We start from the raw sequence: 22,460 nt of genomic DNA, 5'->3' as shown, positions 1-22,460 counted from the left end.
ATAGCTGTGTGTGTAACTGTGCAGCTAGCTGTGTGTGTAACTGTATAGCTGTGTGTGTAACTGTGTAGCTGTGTGTAAATGTGTAGCTAGCTGTGTGTGTAACTGTATAGCTGTGTGTGTAACTGTGTAGCTAGCTGTGTGTGTAACTGTGTAGCTAGCTGTGTGTGTAACTGTATAGCTGTGTGTGTAACTGTGTAGCTAGCTGTGTGTGTAACTGTATAGCTGTGTGTGTAACTGTGTAGCTAGCTGTGTGTGTAACTGTATAGCTGTGTGTGTTTCCAGGCAGGAACTGATAGCTAGCAAGTGGCCTCTTCGTTTCAAATGATGAATCCTGTATTTTGCAGTTTTGTTCAAGGATTTGGAGGGTTTCTTCTTGCCTTCAGATGTCATTCTGAAGGTTTCCTGTATGTTAACCTGCAACCAGTCCCTGCTTTTTTACATTTTCAGTGTTGAACGTTAATAGTAACCAAACGGATAACTTTCATATGGAAATAATTAATTTTCTAACTCATAGCGGATATGAATTTACATTTTGTGTAACTGGCATGACCTCTTCCCGGGTCCTTCATTACGAAAGGGCTCTGTCAGGCTGTTTTCCACAGTGGCTGACCTACATCCAGACTCGGGTGAGGGAGGTCTTGTCTAAACTGTATTAGTCACAGGAGCAGCTGTCCCTCATCACATCATCACTAACCAGATGATCTCCACTGAGCAAGCAGGCTACCTGCTTTCCCAGGAAGCAATGAAAACAGGCTTTTTGTTTGCCCACCGTCTGCATTACATGAAAACAACATGTTGTGTAAGCCCTTAAGGCATTTTAAGTTATATGATAATAATAATAATAATGAGATAATAGTATAATAAACATTTTATTTAAAGGCGCCTTTCATGACATTCAAGGTCATCTTACATCGGGCCTAGTCAACTGGTGGCCCGCGGGCCAAATCCGGCCCGCGAGTATTATTTTTTCCGGCCCTTTGATCAATTTTTATTAGAACATTAAAAATCCTAATGCATTTTCCCTCGAAGAAAAATCTGTTTTAGGGCAAGAATGCGCTCCCATTCCATCTCCTCCAATGGGAGACTGCTTTGTCCCGCTCCTAACTGCTCCCGACACTCCCTATGTGCGCGCCACCAGCTGCCAAGCTAGCGAGTGGGCCGCGCCAACCTGCTTGCTGCTGCTAACTAGCAAACAAAAGAACCTCAAAATGTCGCCGTCCACACTGAAAAAGAGGAAAGTTGGCAATGGAAATCGCCAGTTTAATAACGAATGGATGGATGTATATAGGGCAGTCATTTCATACATAATGACTGCCCTATTTTGTATGCTACATAAACACATTGTTAATAAACACTTTTGATACACAGTATTAAGGGTATTTATTTAGTGTTGTTTTTCATGTTCACATGTAAGTGCTAAGAGCTGAAAATTACTCTGAAAAAAAGTTTGGCCCTCTTACCATTTACGTTTGAATGAGTTGGCCCTCATAAGAAAGTGGTTGACTAGCCCTGGCCTACATTAAATACAATAAAACAAAGCAGTAAAAAAGTGCAATCGACAATAAGACACACAGTAATTAATGGAGCATAGATCAGCAGGTGTTGGAAAGAAAGATGAATTTGATGCTGTTTTTACTGAATTTGATAAGGTGGCACGGCGGCCCAGTGGTTGGCACCATTGCCTCACAGCAAAAAGATCCTGGGTTCGAACCCCACCCAGGCTACTGTGACACAGGAAGCCAGTGTAATTGAATCAGCAGGGGGGGGACATGGTCAGTGGACTTTGAATGTGTAATAATCCGGAATGCAGAACTCTGGGTGAGTTGAAGTCAGTGAATAAGTTTGTTGGGGATGCCTGCCAGGATCACAGTGCAGTAGTCAATGTGGGATGTGACCAAAGCATTGACTAAGACTTCCTTCCACGGAGTGTTGTGTTAAAGCAGGATGTAGTCTGGAGATGTTTCACAGATGGGGAAAAAAGGCAATCCGGGAGACATTGTTTATATGACTGGAAAAGGAAAGGGTACTATCTAGGATAACACCGAGGCTCTCGGCCTGAGCAGAGACAGGTATGGTGGCTCCAACAATGGGTATTGAGCAAATATTAGTAGACTTAGCGCCAATGAGGAGTAGCTCAGTTTTACTACTGTTGAATTTCAGTTAATTGTTAGCCATATCTGTATATCATGGAGACAAGCAGTGAGGGTACTGGAGGAGAGAGTGGAAGTGGGCTTAGTGGACACATAAAGCTGTGTATCATCAGCATAGCAGTGGCAATGGACACTATAGTGCTGGAAGATGTGGCCAAGAGGGAGGAGGTAAATAATAAACAAGTGGCCCCAACACTGAACGCTGTGGAACTCCATGAGGGATTCTCAGACTCTCTGACTGCTAATTCTGAGTTTGTACAAACTGTGTCCTGTCTGTAAGGTAGGAATCAAACCACTGATACACAGTGCCCCCAACTCCACTGCTAGCCAGACGATCCATGAGAAGCCGATGGGATATTGTATTAAAGGCTGCAGTGAGGTGAAGGAGGACGAGGAGTTCTTCCCCAGAGACAGAGGATGCTGCAGAACTTAACGTTTAATGTCTGATGCTGTTGTTTCCAGATGATGAAGGCTAATATAATGTGTACCCAAAAGAGACAATAGCTTCAGTCAACAAAATGGCCACAGTATGTCACACATTGTATGTTTCTCTTCACAACTGGTTGATGATAATTTAACAGCAGTTGCTAGCAATGAACAAAACACATGGCAACACACAAGTACTAATGTAGCAAGCATTTTATTTAACAGCGAACCACGTCACAAATGACAAGAAATGCAAAAAAACTCTATACATTTGATTAGTCTTTTTTAGGTCATAGTAAAAAGGTACATTATACATATATATATATATATACATATATATATATATGAACATAGAGGAAAAATATCTCATCTACTACAAGTATAAAAACAAGCCGCCGTCATCTCCATCTTCAGTAGTGAACTGTTTCATGGGTGGCCGGGCCAGGATATATGGGGGGGGGGGTATGGGAGGTGGACGTATGAGGATGGATGTATGGGGTGGATGCATGAAGGTGGATGTATGGAAATGGATGTATGGGGGTGGATGAAGGGATGGAGGGAACCCTTAGGAGGAAGGTGGTGGAGGGGTTGTCGCCTCAAACTTTGCGTGCTCACTGCTCTCGCTCAGCTGCTTCTTCAAGACCATTTCCCTGGCGATACAAGTGACCTGACCGTTGGCCACTGTGTAGGTTCTGTTCCTGTAGCACAGAGAAGCAAAGGTACGTTTAGAAATGAGGTCAAGATACGACACGTCAAGGCATACTACTTTGTAAAGGGTTCATACGTGGTTAGTAATGACTATTTATGGTTGATAATAATGTGTTTTAACAAATTAATAAAAAGACTTTCTGGGTTGCCAGGTTGGGAGCCCACATTTTATATATTATGATTGAGTCTCCGTAGAAATTCTCTCAGAAACCACGTGACCAGTCAGGACTGTCGATTCACATTCTTACTGAGCGATGTCCAAACAAAATGACTTGAAAATGTCGTACAATTCATCTGCAAAAGTTGATTTTTACAAAGTAGTGTGGCAAACACCGATCAGGTGTTTTTAAGTGTTGGGTTAGGGTAGCGGCTAATAGTTTGACTATGTTTGTCTAATCATGTGGTTTCTGAGGAAAGTCTGTGGAGACTCTGTCCTATCGATAAAATATGAGCTCCCAACCTGGCAACCCAAAAGTCTCTCTATCAATGCATTACAATATCTTAGTATTGATTAATAATGCAATAAGTTATTAGCTTTTCACAACGTGATTAGTCACCACTTATAAATCCTCAGTAAGTAAGCCTCATGGCTACCGGTCCAGATAACCATGTGGGGGAGCACACAGCGGCGGACTCGTTTTCATTTAGCTCTTGTCCCACACTTGGATATGAACTCACTTCTCGGACTCAGCGCCGTTGTGCATGCTAGGCTGGTTCTGGTTCTGCTTCCCGAAGAAGAAAGAGGCCCACCAGTGTCCAGAGTCCTGTCGTGGCAGTCCTGCAGAAAAACCAGAATTAAGATGGGAAACGGGGGAGACCTGAGAATAAATGGTCAAAACGAGTCCAGGCTGATTCGCCCTCCGCCTACCTGGATGGTGAGGGATGACCTCCCCCGTGTACTCGGAGCTCCCACAGGAGCTGCTGCTGGAGGTGGACCCCAGACGCCCTGAAATGAGAGACGGCACTTCAGCAAGATTCGAGGACCCAGCGGAGGAATGAAAGCTGACTGAAAACACACGTGACGGTGTTTCCTCTGGGTGGAGGAGGGCAGAAAGCATAAAGAGCAACAGTTCACTCACTCCTGTAGTAATCGTGGGTGGCGATGAGGGAGCCGCTTGATGGAATTGCTGCCATTTTCTCCGGCCTTATGTGGAAATCTGCTTGAAGCTGGGGGGAATGGTGACCTTTAGAGGAGAGAGAGAGGGGGAGAGAGAGAGAGAGAGAGGGAGAAGAGGGGGAAATATGCAGCCCTGATATATTATTACAGTAGGAACAACGTGAAATTAAGCTGCAGCTGTTTTGACATCCTGTATGAATTCATTCCGTTTAAATTTGTTTTCCCTTTTTCATTTTGTTGGTATTTTGTTGGCATTTTGTTGGTATTGTGTTGGTATTTTGCTGTCTGCTGTTGTCGTTTGGATCGTACGAGCATGTCCGGTTTTGACCGAGCCCGAGAAACGAATATGTGAAGAAGATTTTAGCTCCTCTGCTCTCTCGTATTCACCGTTCTGGCTCATTAGAGTTCTTCTTGAGTGTTTACAAGGACCCGAAACCTGAACTCGACACCAAACAGGAAACCCCCCATCACACTTCCCGCGTGCCTTGCTGGTGGAGCCGGTGCAGGGAGGCCTCGCGGGCATATGGAGACGGGTGAAACGTGACAGGCCGCCTCCACCCCCCCGTGACAGCTTCCCTAGAAAGTGTGTCAGCCAGGACACGTTTCTCTGACAGCCAGTCTGGAAGCATCCGTGACCTCTGAGCAGCGACTCTTCATTCCTGAGTGTCAGGGCGACCGGCACCGGGAATCCGGTGTCCCCTTACTGGACCAGCATGAGTGGAACGTCTGTGGCGTGTGGGGGGGGGTCCAGAAAACTGACAGGCCAGTGCACGGACTGACTGCGTGATCGTGATCGGTGGTGGGTTATAAATAAACACACATCACTAAGGAGTTTCAAGCATTTCGTAGGCTGAAAAGAGAATTCAAGCCAAGCTAGGTGTCTCTCCCGGAGGACTGAAGAAGCAGCAAAAGGCCTTCGCCCTCTAAACAGAACCGGGGGGGGGGGGCGGACGGATGTTGTTATAGTCTCCACCTTTGCACCGTGAAAGGTTTATTTGTAAGTCTCGGCCTTAAGTAGGCTGGGAATCTGCCAGATGCTGCGTCGCTTGCAGCTCCAGACAGATAAGACCGGGCAAGCTCCAGATGGCTGCAGGGATTTCAGGGGGCAGCTAACACTTACCTGCACCACACAGTCCAGACGGCAAGACCGGTGGAAGGGCAAACGGATGAGCACTACGACCGGGTCTGTCGTTATCTAAAGGCAAGCGGAGTCCACCTCCACCCCGGCCCCGCTGAATATTTCTGCCTGCAGACTACCACACGTGCCTCCTCCGATACTTGTGGATTCAGCAGCTGCTTCTGGGCAGTGCAGACGAAATTATCCACAAAAAATCAGAATTGCAATTGCCTTTTTATATATATATATATATATATATATATATATATATATATATATATATATATATATATATATATGCGACTCCTTCACTGGTGTAGTCTAACAGTCAGGGATGCTGCTTCTCCCTGCAAAAACAGCCCAGTTCCTCACGCCTCCGTCTTCTCCGAGGAGACTGGAGGTGCAGGGGACCTGGACGGGAGCTGAGGGGAGAAGCGCCACGCCGGACAGTTGGGTGCATTGAAGACTTGGTGGCAAGAAGAGGCCAAATAACCTGCAGCTCACCGACTGACTTGCTCAGGTTTTATTGTCACCCTGCTTGGTTCTGACCTTATGCTGTCTGACACGGTGCTGCCGGGTCTTCACTGTCTGCTGTAAGGCGCCCGCAAATAACATTATTATTATCATTATTATTACCATTATTATTGCTGCTGATTAGGAGCTTTTTGACATTGTTCATCCTAATGAGTCAGTTTTAGAGCTCATCATCATCATCATCATCATGATCTTCATCATCAGAGTTGAACTGGATCACATACGAAGTTACACATCTACACAAGATACATATATATACATACATATATGTATATATATATATGCATATATATATGTGTGTGTGTGTATATACACACACATATACATATGTGTATATGTATATGTATAAGCTTAGCAGTGTAGAGGTCCAAAGCCTCCCATAGTAGGTTTAAAAAGTGAAGATATAAGTACGAGTGCAGACTTACCTCGGAGTCCCTGGCAGGGTGGAGATGTTCTCACCGAAGGCGGCTCGGCAGCGGATCAGCGAGGTGTTGGAGAAGTTGGGGGGGAGGACTAACTCTTACTACTGCCCATCTGTGGGTTCAGCTCGACACTCCGACCTCCGGCGCCTGTAGCCCGTCTGCCGCCAGACCGGGACGAGCGTCTTTATAAGGGCTCAGGGCAGAAAGGGGCGGGGGCTGATGAGGGGAGGGGGAGGGGCAAGTGGGCGGGGAAATGGCTCGAGAGACGGACGGGGGGTGGGGGGGTGTTCTGGCGCCGTTTCTTTCACTTTCTAAATATTGTCAGCAAGCTGGGATCGTGGCCACGGCACGTCAAACGCAGGGTGGGGCACCGTAACTGTGTGAATATTCTGCCCCAAATAATGACCGCCCGGTCTGCAAGTTAGTTCGCAATAGCTCAAATTTATCGAGTCAAAAACGCCAACGGGGTACCACTATGCTATGTAGAACTGCTTTACGGTAGCTTTCCCAGCTTCCCTGGTGGTCTAGTGGTTAGGATTCGGCGCTCTCACCGCCGCGGCCCGGGTTCGATTCCCGGTCAGGGAACACCACCTTTTTTCTTTTCCCCCGTCTGTATTACTGCACATTTTATATTCACACCAGGTCATTTGGTACACACTTTCACCCGGAAGTGACTCAAGAGTGTCAGCGGTTTGCACATACGATGGACTCTGTGCATAACTGTAGTCCACTGACTTCCGGTTTCTACTGCAGCGGTCATACCAGTTTCCTGTTTGTTGGCGCGTGCTGTTCACAATGGCATCTTTTTCGCGATGCCCGCAAGATTTACCATAAGTACAACTTGAAACTTCTCGCCCGTCTGCTGGTAGGTGCAGGTGAAAGTTCGTCGACAGTTGTGTGCATGTGGTTGACATTTATCCATGGTGAATCCTGCAGGCATCGCGAAAAACATGTCGTCGTGAACAGCGCACGCCAACAAACAGGAAACTGGTATGACCGCTGCAGTAGAAACCGGAAGTCAGTGGACTACAGTTATGCACAGAGTCGACAGTGAACTACGTATCATATTAGTGCTATATGAAGGTGTTGTAGTACATTTGCTACATAAGTAGCAATTATATCATAGCCAAGAGTGCATGTCATGTCATGTCATGTCATGTCATGCCATGTCATGTCATGTTGGGTTCATTTAGAGTAAGTGTGTCTTAGATCATCAAGAGACAGTTAATGGGAGAATCAAAGTACAAAGTAGATATTAGTGCTACATGAAGGTGTAGTAGTACATTTGCTACATAAGTAGCAATTATATCATAGCCAAGAGTGCATGTCATGTCATGTCATGTCATGTCATGTCATGTCGGGTTCATCTAGCGTAAGTGTGTCTTAGATCATCAAGAGGCAGTTAATAGGAGAATCAAAGTACAAAGTAGATATTAGTGCTACATGAAGGTGTAGTAGTACATTTGCTACATAAGTAGCAATTATATCATAGCCAAGAGTGCATGTCATGTCATGTCATGTCATGTCATGCCATGTCATGTCATGTCATGTCATGCCATGTGGGGTTCATCTAGAGTAAGTGTGTCTTAGATCATCAAGAGGCAGTTAATAGGAGAATCAAAGTACAAAGTAGATATTAGTGCTACATGAAGGTGTAGTAGTACATTTGCTACATAAGTAGCAATTATATCATAGCCAAGAGTGCATGTCATGTCATGTCATGTCATGTCATGTCATGTCGGGTTCATCTAGAGTAAGTGTGTCTTAGATCATCAAGAGGCAGTTAATAGGAGAATCAAAGTACAAAGTAGATATTAGTGCTACATGAAGGTGTAGTAGTACATTTGCTACATAAGTAGCAATTATATCATAGCCAAGAGTGCATGTCATGTCATGTCATGTCATGTCATGTCATGTCGGGTTCATCTAGAGTAAGTGTGTCTTAGATCATCAAGAGGCAGTTAATAGTAGAATCAAAGTACAAAGTAGATATTAGTGCTACAGGAAGGTGTAGTAGTACATTTGCTACATAAGTAGCAATTATATCATAGCCAAGAGTGCATGTCATGTCATGCCATGTCATGTCATGTCATGTCATGCCATGTCGGGTTCATCTAGAGTAAGTGTGTCTTAGATCATCAAGAGGCAGTTAATAGGAGAATCAAAGTACAAAGTAGATATTAGTGCTACATGAAGGTGTAGTAGTACATTTGCTACATAAGTAGCAATTATATCATAGCCAAGAGTGCATGTCATGTCATGTCATGTCATGTCATGTCATGCCATGTCATGTCATGTCATGTCATGTCATGCCATGTCATGTCATGTCATGCCATGCCATGCCATGTCATGTCATGTCATGTCATGTCATGTCGGGTTCATCTAGAGTAAGTGTGTCTTAGATCATCAAGAGGCAGTTAATAGGAGAATCAAAGTACAAAGTAGATATTAGTGCTACATGAAGGTGTAGTAGTACATTTGCTACATAAGTAGCAATTATATCATAGCCAAGAGTGCATGTCATGTCATGTCATGTCATGCCATGTCATGTCATGTCATGTCATGTCATGTCGGGTTCATCTAGAGTAAGTGTGTCTTAGATCATCAAGAGGCAGTTAATAGGAGAATCAAAGTACAAAGTAGATGTACATTGACACATACCAGTATAACACACATATCACTGCTATAAGAGCAGGCACAGTGGTACTACACACTGACGATGGCAGTGTCTCAGTGCGGATATCATAGTAGTATGAGATGATCTATATTATCTGCAAATCGCCAGCAGAGAGGTTAGAGGTTGAGGTCGGTCTGGACGAGGTTGAGGTTTTAGGGCCTTTCTTAATGGAGGGGGGAAACCTCAGCAGCTCCGTACGGAGACCAGGATCCGTTCCACTATTTCAGGGCCAAGTATTACTGCGGGCGGCAATACCACCTAACCTGGTTGTGGGGACGTTGAAGAAGTGCCAGAAGACGCCGTACGCCATTAAATTAACTTTAATTGAAAAATATGAGAGTACAAAAAATACTTTACATCAGTCAAATTCGTCCCTTTTGAACAAAAAAGAGACGGGCGCCGTGTCCCAGTTCTACGTCAGCGGACGCTTGCTGCTAAACGTCAGTACTCCGGTTCCACTTTGACGTGACGACAACTCGAAAATCACACTCAAACACGCAACAACAGCAACAGACTACTTAGACATGTAGGTTTAGACACACGGCTCGTCCTATATAACCCGTGGGATCGCCGGGGCCGGGGCCACAGGAGCGCCGCGGCTCTACGCCTCCCGTCAGGGCCTCGTCCCCCGGCCCCTCAGAAGGGACCGTCTCGGGAGCTGCGACGCGAGGACCTTCTCTCGAACCCAGAGGCGTTTCCGTCACTCGCCTGGCCGCCGGTCACCTTCCCCTGTGAGGTTGTAGGGTCAAGGGTCAACGTCGGCGGTCTCAAATTGGCAAAACGAGGATGCTGCAGCACGCATACTTACCCCGCATAATAATCTCTCGTTCACACACACACTCATCCATCACACCACACCCCATGACCTCCACACAACACCGCCCGCATGGTGACCTCTATAGGCTGAAATGGGGGGGGGGGCAATAAATATCACAACAGCAGACACTGGGGGTAATAGAAAAGAGAGAGTGGCAGTTTAAAAGAGGTGAATAATATAATACACCGTCACCTAATGAAGCCTGCCATTATATCCACCCTCTGCTACGGCTTTGTGGAGTAGCCTGACTGGCAGCGGGGGAAGGTAAACCCAGGGGAGTCGTGACGAGGCAGTCTACACCTTCCCCCTTGCACATAAAATAGGAGCGACTGGCTGACTTGCTGATCTTGACGCTATCGATAACTCGGCGTGCTCCCGTCACAAACTCACCTTCACGTTGTCGACCAGCTCCTCGAAAGACTTGAAGGTGGAGGAATGTCTGCAGGGGAGCAGGAGCAGAAACCACAGGGTTCAGCTGAGGCGTCGCCTCGTGCCGGCGTGGCTTTCACGCCCAGGTTAAGTTTTTAGCTAATCCTGCTTCTCAACTGGTTAACCCCTCCACCTGCACGTTGCATCACAATACCCCACCACCACCACCACCACCGCCACCGCCACCACCCCTTCTTTTTCTCCCCAACTGTACTTAGCTAATTACCCCCACTCTTCCGAGCCACCCCGGTCTCTACTCCACCCCCTCTGCTGATCCGGGGAGGGCTGCAGACTACCACATGCCTCCTCCCATACATGTGGAGTCACCAGCCGCTTCATGCTATTCCCCCCCAGGCGCCCCAACCGACCGACCAGAGGAGGCGCTAGTGCAGCGACCAGGACACACACCCACATCCGGCTTCCCACCCGCAGACACGGCCAGTTGTGTCTGTAGGGACGCCCGACAGAGCCGGAGGTAACACGGGGATTCGAACCTGTGATCCCCGTGCTGGTAGGCAACGGAATAGACCGCCACGCCACCCGGACGCCCGTCACAATATCATTTTCAAAGGCAATTCGAGATGTTTTTTGTTGTCTGACATCTACGCCAAAACGAGGAGTTCTGACGGGTCATAGCGCTCATCAGAGGACAGTAAGAAGAGATTCATCCCGACTGTCTCTGCCACAGCTCAACACCGTAAGCTGGGGGTGACGGCGTTGGTTGTAGTTTGGCGTTTGAGGAGCTTCTTCTAACCTATATTCCTGCGTGGCTTGGCCACCATTGGCCACCTCAGCGGAGACTGACAGAAAAGTCTGAAAGCGTGCGGCGACACGGGGGGTGGCCGTGGCCCAGCGTATCTGGGAGACTGATTGGAAACAGGCGTGGGTTCGTGTGCCATCGCCAGGTAAACAACAGACAGGACGGCTTAAGTAAACCTCTTACGGACGTCAGCAAACATTAAGACGGGTCCTGTCAGGGACACCTCATCACATGCCTTCAACTTTACCTCATGGAAGGTACGCTCATGTTCTGACTCAGCGGTCTTTGCCAGGGCCAGGGGAGACAGAAGACAGAAGGGAGGTTTTATGAGACACATAACAACAAGAACATAAGGCATTGCACTGCAGCATAACAGCTAACTTTACTAATTGGACTTAAACATATGCTAACGAGTTGCTTGCATTTTATTGATGCCTTGATGTAAAGCATGAGCGCCAGGGAAGCATGTCTATGTTCCCTAAACCCTTATGAGGAACACAGGGCGGAGGGGACACAAGGCTGAGGGGACACATGGCTGAGGGGACACAGGGCTGAGGGGACACAGGGGTGAGGGGACACGGGGCTGAGGGGACACAGGGCTGAGGGGACACAGGGCTGAGGAAACACAGGGCTGAGGGGACACAAGGCTGAGGGGACACAGGGCTGAGGGGACACAAGGCTGAGGGGACACAGGGCTGAGGGGACACAAGGCTGAGGGGACACATGGCTGAGGGGACACAGGGCTGAGGGGACACAGGGCTGAGGGGACACAGGGCTGAGTGGAGACAGGGCTGAGGGGACACAGGGCTGAGGGGACACAGGGCTGAGGGGACACAGGGGTGAGGGGACACAGGGCTGAGGGGACACAGGGCTGAGGGGACACAAGGCTGAGGGGACACAGGGCTGAGGGGAACACAAGGCTGAGGGGACACAGAGCTGAGGGGACACAGGGCTGAGGGGAACACAGGGCTGAGGAGACACAGGGCTGAGGGGACACAGGGCTGAGGGGACACAGGGCTGAGGAGACACAGGGCTGAGGAGACACAGGGCTGAGGGGACACAGGGCTGAGGGGACACAGGGCTGAGGAGACACAGGGCTGAGGAGACACAGGGCTGAGGGGACACGGGGCTGAGGGGACACAGGGCTGAGGAGACACAGGGCTGAGGGGACACAGGGCTGACCCAGCAGTTAACATGTTCTTACCGTGGCGGGTTTGGAAGGGGCAGAGCTCTGTTCAGCCGGAGGCATTCGGGGTAAAAACAGAAAACTGGTTAGAGACACAAATGACGTGAGAGCTGCTGCTCTTTTCCCACCGCTGAGGACAACAGACGGAGAACAACAGACGGGGAACAACAGACGGGGAACAACAGACGGGGAACAACCGACTAATCAGATCTGGTTGCGCAACTTCAGACCCACTGGAGTTGATTGGATTATGCCCATTGTTTACCGGCTAAACAAGGACACCAGGTTGAGATCTGTAACCTTGACAGGGACGTCCTGTGACGGGCGGCACCAGCATGTTATCAGAACAAAACCTCTGCGGTAGGGATTGAGCGACAGACTTAGTTAGTGTGATAGTATCTAAAACACGCCTGCACTGTGTACACTGTGTATACTCACAGTACTACTTTAGCTGTCATGTCCCAGCTGAGACACTGGGAGTACTTCACATGTATGCAATAATGCACATGTACTAGGTTAATGAAAGGATTCTGATTTTGATTGCAAAAACACCTGTGTCGGTGTTTTCGTTGTTGAGATATCAAATGCAAAACATTGGGTGATTTTTAGTTCATGGAAAGAAGTTAAAACTAGAAAAAGCACATCAGCACTGAGGGAACAGAAACGTAACTGAGGACAAAAGGGACTCACAACTTCCTGCAACATCACTAATATTCTGACATTAGTCATACTTTATAATTCTACTTGTTGGTATTTGATAGTATACGTGTGTTATATAGTGTGTAGTATTTTACCACTATACCACTATACCATAACCCAGCCACTGAGGATGCACAGGCCAATGCATTCTTAGCGCCGGTCCCAAGCCGGGAGTCCGGCGTAAAACCTTTGCCATATCAAATATGCAGATCATAAATCAGACTTCCATCAGATTGGTCGAGGCCCAGGTTACCAACGACCACCACCGGTACTGTTGGCCAGCAGAGTGTGTTACACACTCGACATGCCTGTAGCAGGGTGTCGGTGGAAACTATGCTAGTGTTGAGTGAAGGAAAAGGTGAGGGGGAAGGCATGTCCAGAGGCAGCAGGAGAGGAGGAAGGGGTGGAGTGTGCAGGTGAGAGTCAGAACTTTGAATGTTGGCACTATGACGAGAAGGAAGGTGCTGTGTGTGCAAGAGACCAGGTGGAAGGGGAGTAAGGCCAGGAGCATCGGAGGTGGGTTCAAACTCTTCTACCGTGGTGTGGATGGGAGGAGAAATGGGGTAGGGGTAATTCTGAAGGAAGAGTATGTCAAGAGTGTGCTGGAGGCGAAGAGAGTGTCAGACAGAGTGAAGAAGAGTATGAAGCTGGAAATCAAAGGTGCGATGATGAATGTTATCAGCGCATATGCCCCGCAAGTTGGGTGTGAGATGGACGAGAAAGAAGAATTCTGGAGCGAGTTGGACGACGTGGTGGAGAGGGTAGCCAAGGAGGAGAGAGTGGTGATTGGAGCGGACTTCAATGGACATGTTGGTGAAGGGAACAGAGGTGATGAGGAGGTGATGGGAAGGTATGGAGTCAAGGAGAGAAATGTGGAAGGACAGATGGTGGTGGATTTTGCGAAAAGGATGGAAATGGCTGTGGTGAATACATATTTCAAGAAGAGGGAGGAACACAGGGTGACATACAAGAGTGGAGGAAAGTGCACACAGGTGGACTATATCTTAAGTAGGAGGTGTGATCTAAAAGGGATTGAAGACTGCAAGGTGGTGACAGGTGAGGACGGAGCTAGACAGCATCAGATGGTGGTCTGTAGGATGACTTTGGAGACCAAGAAGAGGAAGAAAGTGAAGGCAGAACCAAGGATCAAATGGTGGAAGTTTAAGAAGGAAGACTGTTGTGTGGAGTTCAGGCAGCAGTTAAGACAGGCACTGGGTGGTAGTGAAGAGTTGCCGGATGGCGGGGAAACCACTGCAGAAATAGTGAGGGAGACAGCTAGGAAGGTACTTGGTGTGTCATCAGGACAGAGGAAGGAAGACAAGGAGACTTGGTGGTGGAATGAGGAAGTACACAGCAAAGTAACAGAGGAAGAGGTTGGCAATGAAGAAGTGGGATAGTCAGAGAGATGAAGAAAGTAGACAGGAGTACAAGGAGATGTGGTGTAAAGCGAAGAGAGAGGTGGCAAAGGCAACGGAAAAGGCGTATGGTGAGTTGTATGAGAGGTTAAACACTAAGGAAGGAGAAAAGGACTTGTACGGATTGGCTAGACAGAGGGAGCAAGTTGGGAAGGAGGTGCAGCAGGTGAGAGTGATGAAGGATAGAGATGGAAATGTGCTGACAAGTGAGGAGAGTGTGTTGAGAAGGTGGAAGGAGTACTTTGAAGGGCTGATGAATAAAGAAAATGAGAGAGAGAGGTGGTAGGATGAAGTGGGGGTAGTGAATCAGGAAGTACACTGGATTAGCAAGGAGGAAGTGAGGGCAGCTATGAGGAGGATGAAGAGTGGAAAGGCGGTTGGTCCAGATAACATGCTGTGGAGACATGGAGGTGTTTAGGAGAGATGGCAGTGGGGTTTCTAACTAGATTGTTTAACACAATCTTGGAAAGTGAGAGGATGCCTGAGGAGTGGAGAAGAAGCATACTGGTACCGATTTTCAAGAACAAGGGCGATGTGCAGAACTGTACCAACTACAGAGGTATAAAGTTGATCAGCCACAGCTTGAAGATATGGGAAAGAGTAACAGAAGCTAGGTTAAGAGGAGAGGTGATGATCAGCGAGCAGCAGTATGGTTTCATGCCAGGAAAGAGCACCACAGATGTGATGTTTGCTTTGAGAAGGCTCAGGAATCAGGAACATTTGTCATTTCATTCCATGCACCTGCGCACATGAAATGAATCGAAAAATCGTTTCCCCAGCCCACAGCAGTGCAACACAAAGACAAAAACGCATATCCAAACGACGAGAACACATTTATCCAAACTACAAAAGAAACAAAACTACAAAAACATATGTCCAACATATCCCAAACGAAAAATTTCACTGTCCAAGACAGTGAATGCCAGGATGGCTGTTGGAACTGCCGGTCTGCATGGGCTAGCTGTTAGCTTAGCCTGCCCTGCATCCACGTCCTGTCAGACTGCCCTCGGTGTTTCCTCCTCGGGTGCAGCTCTGGGCAGGGCCATGGTCCCTGGGCCCACCAGACGCAGCAGACCAGGCTCCCCCAGCCAATCCAATGCCAGTTCTCCCAGCCAGACACCTTCGACACACCTCCCCGCACTCGACACAACAACACCAAAAACACATTCAACGCTAGGCGAGGCCGCCGCCAGTTATTAGAACTGTTATCAGTTGTTATCAGAACTGCCGGTCTGCATGGGCTAGCAGTTAGCTTAGCCTGCCCTGCTTCCATGTCCTGTCCGACCGCCCTCGGTGTTTCCTCTTCGGGCGCAGCTCCGGGCAGGGCCGTGGTCCCTAGGCCCACAGGACACAGCAGATCAAGCTCTCCCAGTCATCAAACGAAGACACAAACTTAGACGCAGACGTGGACAAAGACACCGCATGGACGGTGCTGGGTGAGGTGTGGGAAATAATTGGTTTAAGCATCTCCAATCAAGCATCTGCAACACATAAGTTTTTTCCAAATGTCAACACTGGGGTTTTCAACGTGTCTGCTCAGGTTAGTGTCGATAACTTCTCGAGTCTTGTACTCATTCCTAGTCAAACGTGGGGTGAGATGTTTGGCTGGAGAGGACATGGGATAATTGTGATTTCTGCCTGACAGCTGAGTTTATATGGAGTGTGTTGATGTAAACCTGATGCACGCCAGTTGGCTTACAACCGACCGACAGACCACACAGTCCTTCTGTATGAGGTTCCCCAGGATGTAGAACCATTGTCGTGTTTTCATTCGATGTTTTATCTGGATGAGTTGTTGCTGATTAAAAGTAATCAAAAGGGGGATTGTGAGAGCAATTCATACTTGATGTTTGCTTAATTTCAATCTTTCACCATGTATGACCTACGCCATGTTTAACTTTGTTCTACATTGCTTAGATAGATGCTGGGGCGCCACGGTGGCGCAGTGGTTAGCGCGGTCGCCTCACATCAAAAAGGTTCTGGGTTCAAGCCCCGGGGTAGTCCAACCTTGGGGGTCGTCCCGGGTCATCCTCTGTGTGGAGTTTGCTTGTTCTTCCCGTGTCTGTATGGGTTTCCTCCGGGTTCCCCGGTTTCCTCCCACAGTCCAAAGACATGTAGGTCAGGTGAATCAGCCGTACTACATTGTCCCTAGGTGTGAATGTGTGTGTGTTGACCCTGTGATGGCCTGGTGGTCTGTCCAGGGTGTCTCCCCGCCTGCCACCCAATGACTGCTGGGATAAGCCTCAGCATCCCGCGACCCCAAGAGCAGGATAAGCGGTTCGGATAAAGGATGGATGGATGGATGGATGGATAGATGCTTAAAGTCCATGTGTAACAGAACAAAGGTAGCCTTATAAGGCGTCTTCTCCAGGTGCACAAATAAAGGCCTACTGTTGACCGTTGGTCGATAGCAGAGGAATGTATGGGAGACTCACTGAGTGTAGCAGGTCTCTATATGCTATTTGGAGAAATGGCCTTGGTGGGATGAGAGCTGGAAGACATGAGATAAGGGGGAAGTGATGTCACCGATGCTCTCCACACAAGCACAAGACAAAGCCAGTGTGTATGAAAAGTGTCTGGCTAAAAAAAAAGAAGGGGGAGGGGGGCGATCAAAAACACAGCAGAAGGCCCACACAAGAGGTTGTGGAGAGGCCCAGCAGGACATTTTGTGGCACCCACTTCATTACTTTGACCTCAGATGCTCATGGTCAGGACCATTGCGCAAGGTGGGAAGTCATAAAAAGGATTCAAAGGGCCTGGTGGTCACCTTATTTAGCAGGGATGGTGGACCACGCACTACACAGTTGTGAGATATGTGCATCATATAACAACAGAAAGGCCTTTTCAGTACCAACTGGGCACATTCCGCCACCTGATGGACCATTCAGTCATCTCATGATAGACTATGTGGACATGATCGCACAAGTGCAAAATAGAAGATACATGCTAGACAGATTCAGTAGATGGGTGGAAGCCATACCCACTGCCAAACCAGATGCAACGTTTTTGTGTAAAGAGGTGTTTGCCAGGTCCGGCATGCCGGACAAGATCAGTTCAGACAATGGGGCACATTTTGTAGCAAAAACAGTGGCACTGCTCACCAAAGTATTGGGAATTAGACGACGATTTGGATGCGTCGACCATCCACAGTCACAGGGGATGGTGGAAAGGGCCGATGACAGCCTGAAAGCAAAAATAGCCAAAATATGTGCAGACAGCAACGGCAAGCTTAACTGGGTGGACGCACCGCCTTTGGCTTTAATGAGCACGAGAATGCAGACCAACAGAAGCACGCATCCACTGCCACATGAGATGTTAACAGGGCGCCCCATGCCAGCACCATACCTCAGGGGTCCATACCTCCACTTGAGCAACTCCAGCAGGAGTTGGATAACTATATGCAACACCAAACCTCAGTACATAAGACTATACTCCAACAGGTGAAAGGTCAGGGGGAAGGACAGCTGATATCCCGGAAAACCCTCAAGCAGTAAGTTCGGGAGATCAAGCTCCAGTATAAAAGAAATCGCTTTGGACAGGTTGCCTCAGTTGCTCCATGGACCAACTCGGTATATTGTTGTACCTATTTTTGTGATACTAACAATAAACCTATTCACATCAGACTCGTAAGTATTGGACCTTGACTGGTTGACTTTGAAAAACGGTGTGTCGAGAATAAAATTCTCACACAGAGGCCGCCGCAAACGGGAATTCGCGCCGCCATCTTCCCACACCGGTACTGGGTGAGGCCGCTGCAAACGGGAATTCGTGCCGCCATCAAGATGGAGAAGTATAGAGAAGTTGATGGAGAAGCATAGAGACGTTGATGGAGAAGTATAGAGAAGTTGATGGAGAAGCATAGAGAAGTTGATGGAGAAGTATAGAGACGTTGATGGGGAGATGTGGTATTGTATGAGGAAGTCAGGAGTGGCTGAGAAGTATGTAGGAGTGGTGCAGGATACGTATGAGGGCAGTGTGACAGGGGTGAGGTGTGTGGTAGGAATGACGGATGGGTTCAAGGTGGAGGTGGGATCACATCAAGGGTCGGCTCTGAGCCCTTTCTGGTTTGAGGGAAAGAGGAAGGCCAAAGAGGAGGTTTATGGATGTGGTGAGGGAGGACATGCAGGTGGTTGGTTTGACAGAGGAAGATGCAGAGGACAGGAGGAGATGTGGTGAACCCCTAATGGGAGCAGCTGAAAGAGGAGGAGGAGAAGGAGAAGGAGACGAAGAAGATGAATTTTATAGTTTATGTTAATGAAAAGTGCTAGAGGACCAACTGCAGTTAACATCCAGGTGTATTTCTTTGCTCTGTTGCTGGTCTTCTGCCTTTCCATCTATCTTTGTGAGCTATCGCCAAAAACCACCTTCTGTTTACCCCCAATTGGGCACCTCAGTAGGAGCTTGTACACTGTACTCCCTCACGCTGCCCTAATTCCGCCTGTTTTTCTCATTGTCTTTGCAATCCTCGATGTTATGTCTGAGAATGTGCAGAATAACTTGAGAATCAGAAATTCTGTGTCTAAAGCAACAATTACTCAGTCTGATCAGGGGATGAATCATTAGTCAAAGTACAGGAACTTTAAAGCTGCAATCCGTGACTCTTCTCGTTATTTGGTCGATTTGTAACGTGATGGCGCTGTGCTGATTCTGCTGGACAGACAGACAGACAGTCTTCCAGTAGAGCAGTGTTGTGATATAGTGGGTGTAGGAGGCAGAGAGAAACAGACCCGCTAAGTCTGATTTCTGGGACTACAAACCAGGTGTAGCAGGACTACAAACCAGGTGTAGCAGGACTACAAAACAGGTGTAGCAGCCACAGTGGCTGGTGTGCTGTCAGCCCAGCTGTAAACAGGTCCCACCCTTGTAAAAATGGATCCTGGGACCAAAGCTAACACTGCTGTACAGTCATGTTGGTTGTCATGGACACATCAGCATCACGTCTCAGTCTTTTATCCTGTTGGAGTTTTTTCCAACACGTACGTGTCCCGCTGCACCAGTGTTGGTCCTACCCAGTCAAAACGTCTCAACAGCGGTATACAGACACTGGCGAGAGTCTCCAACCATGGTGAAGATGACTGGTAGTGTTATGGAGCCTGACTCCATCATATATATATGGAGAAAATGATGATTTATAACGGGGGAAAAGTCGCAGATTTCAGCTTGCATGCTTTATTTCTATTTCTAATTGTGGCTCAAAATCAAGATTCGAAACCGACCATGGTTATTACACACCATTACCAATCCCTTTTTTTTCTGAAAAGTGATAGGGGGTGAATAAAGATGATTTCGTGGTACCTCATCTCTGTCAGTCTCCTGGTAATGGCTACACCCACACTGGACAGAGCAGCAGAAGTCACCTGGCCTGCATGAGACAGAGTATCCTGGGTCCTCCTATACCTACATATATATATATACAGACACAGACACACTGTGGATTACTTGATTAGCCTTGGTATCCATCCAGATACAGAGGATCCCTTGTGCACTCCCGTTTCCAGCACATGCGGCCGACTACTGTGGAGGCCTGCTGTCCGCTAATACAGCTGCTCCATGTGCTAATGAAGGAGACTACGTGGCTATTAACAGAGTGCAGATCCTGTTTGACCCAGCTAATCCCATTACTTGTTCCACAGGGTTCCCTCCTGTAGCATGTGTGCGGCTGGAAAACCACTTTTGTCAGATCTCACCTCCACTCGATCCCTCACATACAGTTATGCTAGAGTACCGCCCCAACCGTGACCGCCGACACTCACGCGCTGGAGTGGCTGATGTCCTCCAAGGTGGCGGAGGCCGTGAGATACCTGGAAACAGAGGAAAAAACAGCCACAAACTGGCGGATTACTGCCGTGTCTTAGGGAGATTAAGCGAACGTGCATTTCTTGCTTACGTAACCCTGCTGAGGTAACGTGCAGCAAATGTTCTGCTACTGGTGGGGGTGGGGGGGTGGGGGGGGGTCTTACACCAAGATTACTAAGAGCTTTCCCTTGTTTATGGAGCCATGGAGCACCTAGCTAGTGAATTAATGGCAACAAAGGCCGTGTCATACTCGTGTTGTCATATTGTGCATCGTGTCATACAAGCTGCACACCATATTTATGTCATACAGTGCATTGCACGTCATGCTAATGTCATACAGTACATTGCAGAACTAAGCCTGTGATATGTGTGTGTGTGTGTGTGTGTGTGTGTGTGTGTGTGTGTGTGTGTGTGGACACACTTACGGCGATGAGGTCTGGACTTCTCGCCAGCCTTTGGCCAGGTTCTGCTTGATGTTGCCGAGCGGACTCATACCCAGTTGCCTCTTGATGTCCATTGCGTATTTCTCTTTGGCCAGAATGACTTGGTGCAGGGTCTGAATTTCCTCTTCCACCTGTCGTGTAACGGCAAATTCAGTGCTTTGCTGGTCACGAAGACACAGCCTGCAGACGTGTTGTGTGTTTTTATATACATGTCATCCGTGTGCCAGTATTACGCCATAGAATATTAATGACGACTACAAGAAGGACACCTTTGATAGCTCGATCCTCAGATCGTCCAGATCCTCCTCCGTTAGGTCAGATGAGACTCCGTTCCTCTGCATCCCAGAGGAGTAGGTCATGGAGGAATCCACACCGAAACCTTTGAGAGATGCGACGTGTGGAAAAACACAACCAATTTATTTTCTAGACTATGAACAAACCCTCTGCAGGTGAACCGGAGGCATTTCCACTGAGCTGGAAGTAAAAGGTGTGGCTGTGGGGGTCTTACCCTTACACAAGAGTAGTTTATATTAGTGCGCTTATTTTAAACTAAACAAAAAATCAGTGAGTATACTTTTTCAGTACTTATCAGAGGTATGCTAAACAAAATTATACTTACATATACTTACGAGTATACTACTACTAGTACATATACTTGAACGTCACTTGAAGTTTACATAAGTTTACTTGATAAAATAAACTTCAAGTATCCTATTTTTTTTTGTAAGGGTTGGTATAAAGACGCTGTGTCATAAGGCTGGGTTTAGTGATACGAGAACACAGGATAACAAGAACGGGTACTACTGCAGTAATACTGCGTACTACTACTTTTACTCCATTCCAGCGTGACGGGATCTCCATCACAGACGGGCTGACTGACGCTACAGGCTGGCGCAAATAAAACTACCGACATGTCTTATTTCTACAAGTTAACGCCACTCCATAGCAGCGGGACACTGTGCGTAACGATCCGCCAGGCGTGTGTAACGATCCGCCAGGCGTGTGTAAGGATCCGCCAGGCGTGTGTAAGGATCCGTCCGGCGTGTGTAACGATCCGCGAGGCGTGTGTTGTGCAAGGATCCGCCAGGCGTGTGTTGTGCAAGGATCCGCCAGGCGTGTGTTGTGCAAGGATCCGCCAGGCGTGTGTAAGGATCCGTCCGGCGTGTGTAAGGATCCATCAGGCGTGTGTTGTGCAAGGATCCGCCAGGCGTGTGTAAGGATCCGCCAGGCGTGTGTAAGGATCTCTTACCTTGTCTGTTCATTGTCGCCATTTCCACCTCGGAGTCGCTTTGGAGAAACCGCGGCTCAGTGGCTCCGATCCGCTCAGTGCGCACGCACGCACACTCGCGCACACGCACACACACCTGGTGACGACGAGGATGTGCACTGTACTATCAGTCAATCAATCAATCAATCAATCAATCAATCAATCAATCAATCAATCAGTCAATCAATCAGTCAAAAAAAAGTAACGACAAAAGAAAACAGAAAAGAAAGGCAACAGCAGCACAACCAGTGGTTCTACTACTACTATTACTAATGCTGCTGTTACTACTACTGCTAGTACTACTACTACTACCATTAATAATAATAATACTTATTATTATAGTAATAATAATGCAATTAACAATGATAATAATTATAATAATAGTAATAATAATGACAATAATAATAATCATAATAATAATGCAATTAACAATGATAATAATTATAATAATAATTATAATAATAATGATAATAATAACAATAAGTCCCAAGATATAA

The 22,460-nt window shown here is 47.6% G+C and overlaps 2 protein-coding genes and 1 non-coding gene across 3 annotated transcripts; 1 reads left to right on the top strand and 2 right to left on the bottom strand.

The window, feature by feature from the left end:
• Positions 1–2,771: 2,771 nt before the first annotated feature.
• LOC130107495 (pancreatic progenitor cell differentiation and proliferation factor B-like) lies at positions 2,772–6,624 on the bottom strand. The gene is made up of 5 exons (XM_056274121.1): positions 6,478–6,624; positions 4,364–4,468; positions 4,153–4,230; positions 3,963–4,062; positions 2,772–3,274 (listed from the first exon to the last, which is right to left on the bottom strand). The coding sequence occupies exons 2-5, from the start codon at positions 4,416–4,418 to the stop codon at positions 3,142–3,144; spliced, it is 366 nt and encodes a 121-aa protein (XP_056130096.1). The 5' UTR covers positions 4,419–4,468; positions 6,478–6,624; the 3' UTR covers positions 2,772–3,141.
• A 363-nt stretch (positions 6,625–6,987) lies between these two features.
• trnae-cuc (transfer RNA glutamic acid (anticodon CUC)) lies at positions 6,988–7,059 on the top strand. The gene has a single exon. It is a non-coding gene; the product is annotated as a tRNA-Glu (tRNA).
• A 2,728-nt stretch (positions 7,060–9,787) lies between these two features.
• LOC130108071 (tumor protein D54-like) lies at positions 9,788–21,967 on the bottom strand. The gene is made up of 9 exons (XM_056274912.1): positions 21,946–21,967; positions 20,966–21,075; positions 20,679–20,827; positions 20,211–20,258; positions 19,753–19,854; positions 12,362–12,388; positions 11,405–11,440; positions 10,359–10,407; positions 9,788–9,880 (listed from the first exon to the last, which is right to left on the bottom strand). The coding sequence occupies exons 1-9, from the start codon at positions 21,965–21,967 to the stop codon at positions 9,788–9,790; spliced, it is 636 nt and encodes a 211-aa protein (XP_056130887.1).
• Between the last annotated feature and the right edge of the window lie 493 nt (positions 21,968–22,460).

Source organism: Lampris incognitus, chromosome 2 (assembly GCF_029633865.1).
Source record: "Lampris incognitus isolate fLamInc1 chromosome 2, fLamInc1.hap2, whole genome shotgun sequence".
NCBI classification, from domain to species: domain Eukaryota; kingdom Metazoa; phylum Chordata; class Actinopteri; order Lampriformes; family Lampridae; genus Lampris; species Lampris incognitus.
Note: the sequence above shows the minus strand (reverse complement) of the source record. Positions and strands in the feature narration are given on the sequence as shown.

Coding starts and splice junctions, on each gene's coding strand:
- LOC130107495 (XM_056274121.1), bottom strand. CDS start 4,418: ATGGCAGCAATTCCATCAAGCGGCTCCCTCATCGCCACCCACGATTAC. Junction 4,063..4,152: donor GGTCATCCCTCACCATCCAG/GTAGGCGGAGGG, acceptor GTTTTTCTGCAG/GACTGCCACGACAGGACTCT. Junction 3,275..3,962: donor AACGGCGCTGAGTCCGAGAA/GTGAGTTCATAT, acceptor TCTGTGCTACAG/GAACAGAACCTACACAGTGG.
- LOC130108071 (XM_056274912.1), bottom strand. CDS start 21,967: ATGGCGACAATGAACAGACAAG. Junction 20,828..20,965: donor TGAGGATCGAGCTATCAAAG/GTGTCCTTCTTG, acceptor GTTACACGACAG/GTGGAAGAGGAAATTCAGAC. Junction 10,408..11,404: donor ATGAGCGTACCTTCCATGAG/GTAAAGTTGAAG, acceptor GCTCCCCTGCAG/ACATTCCTCCACCTTCAAGT.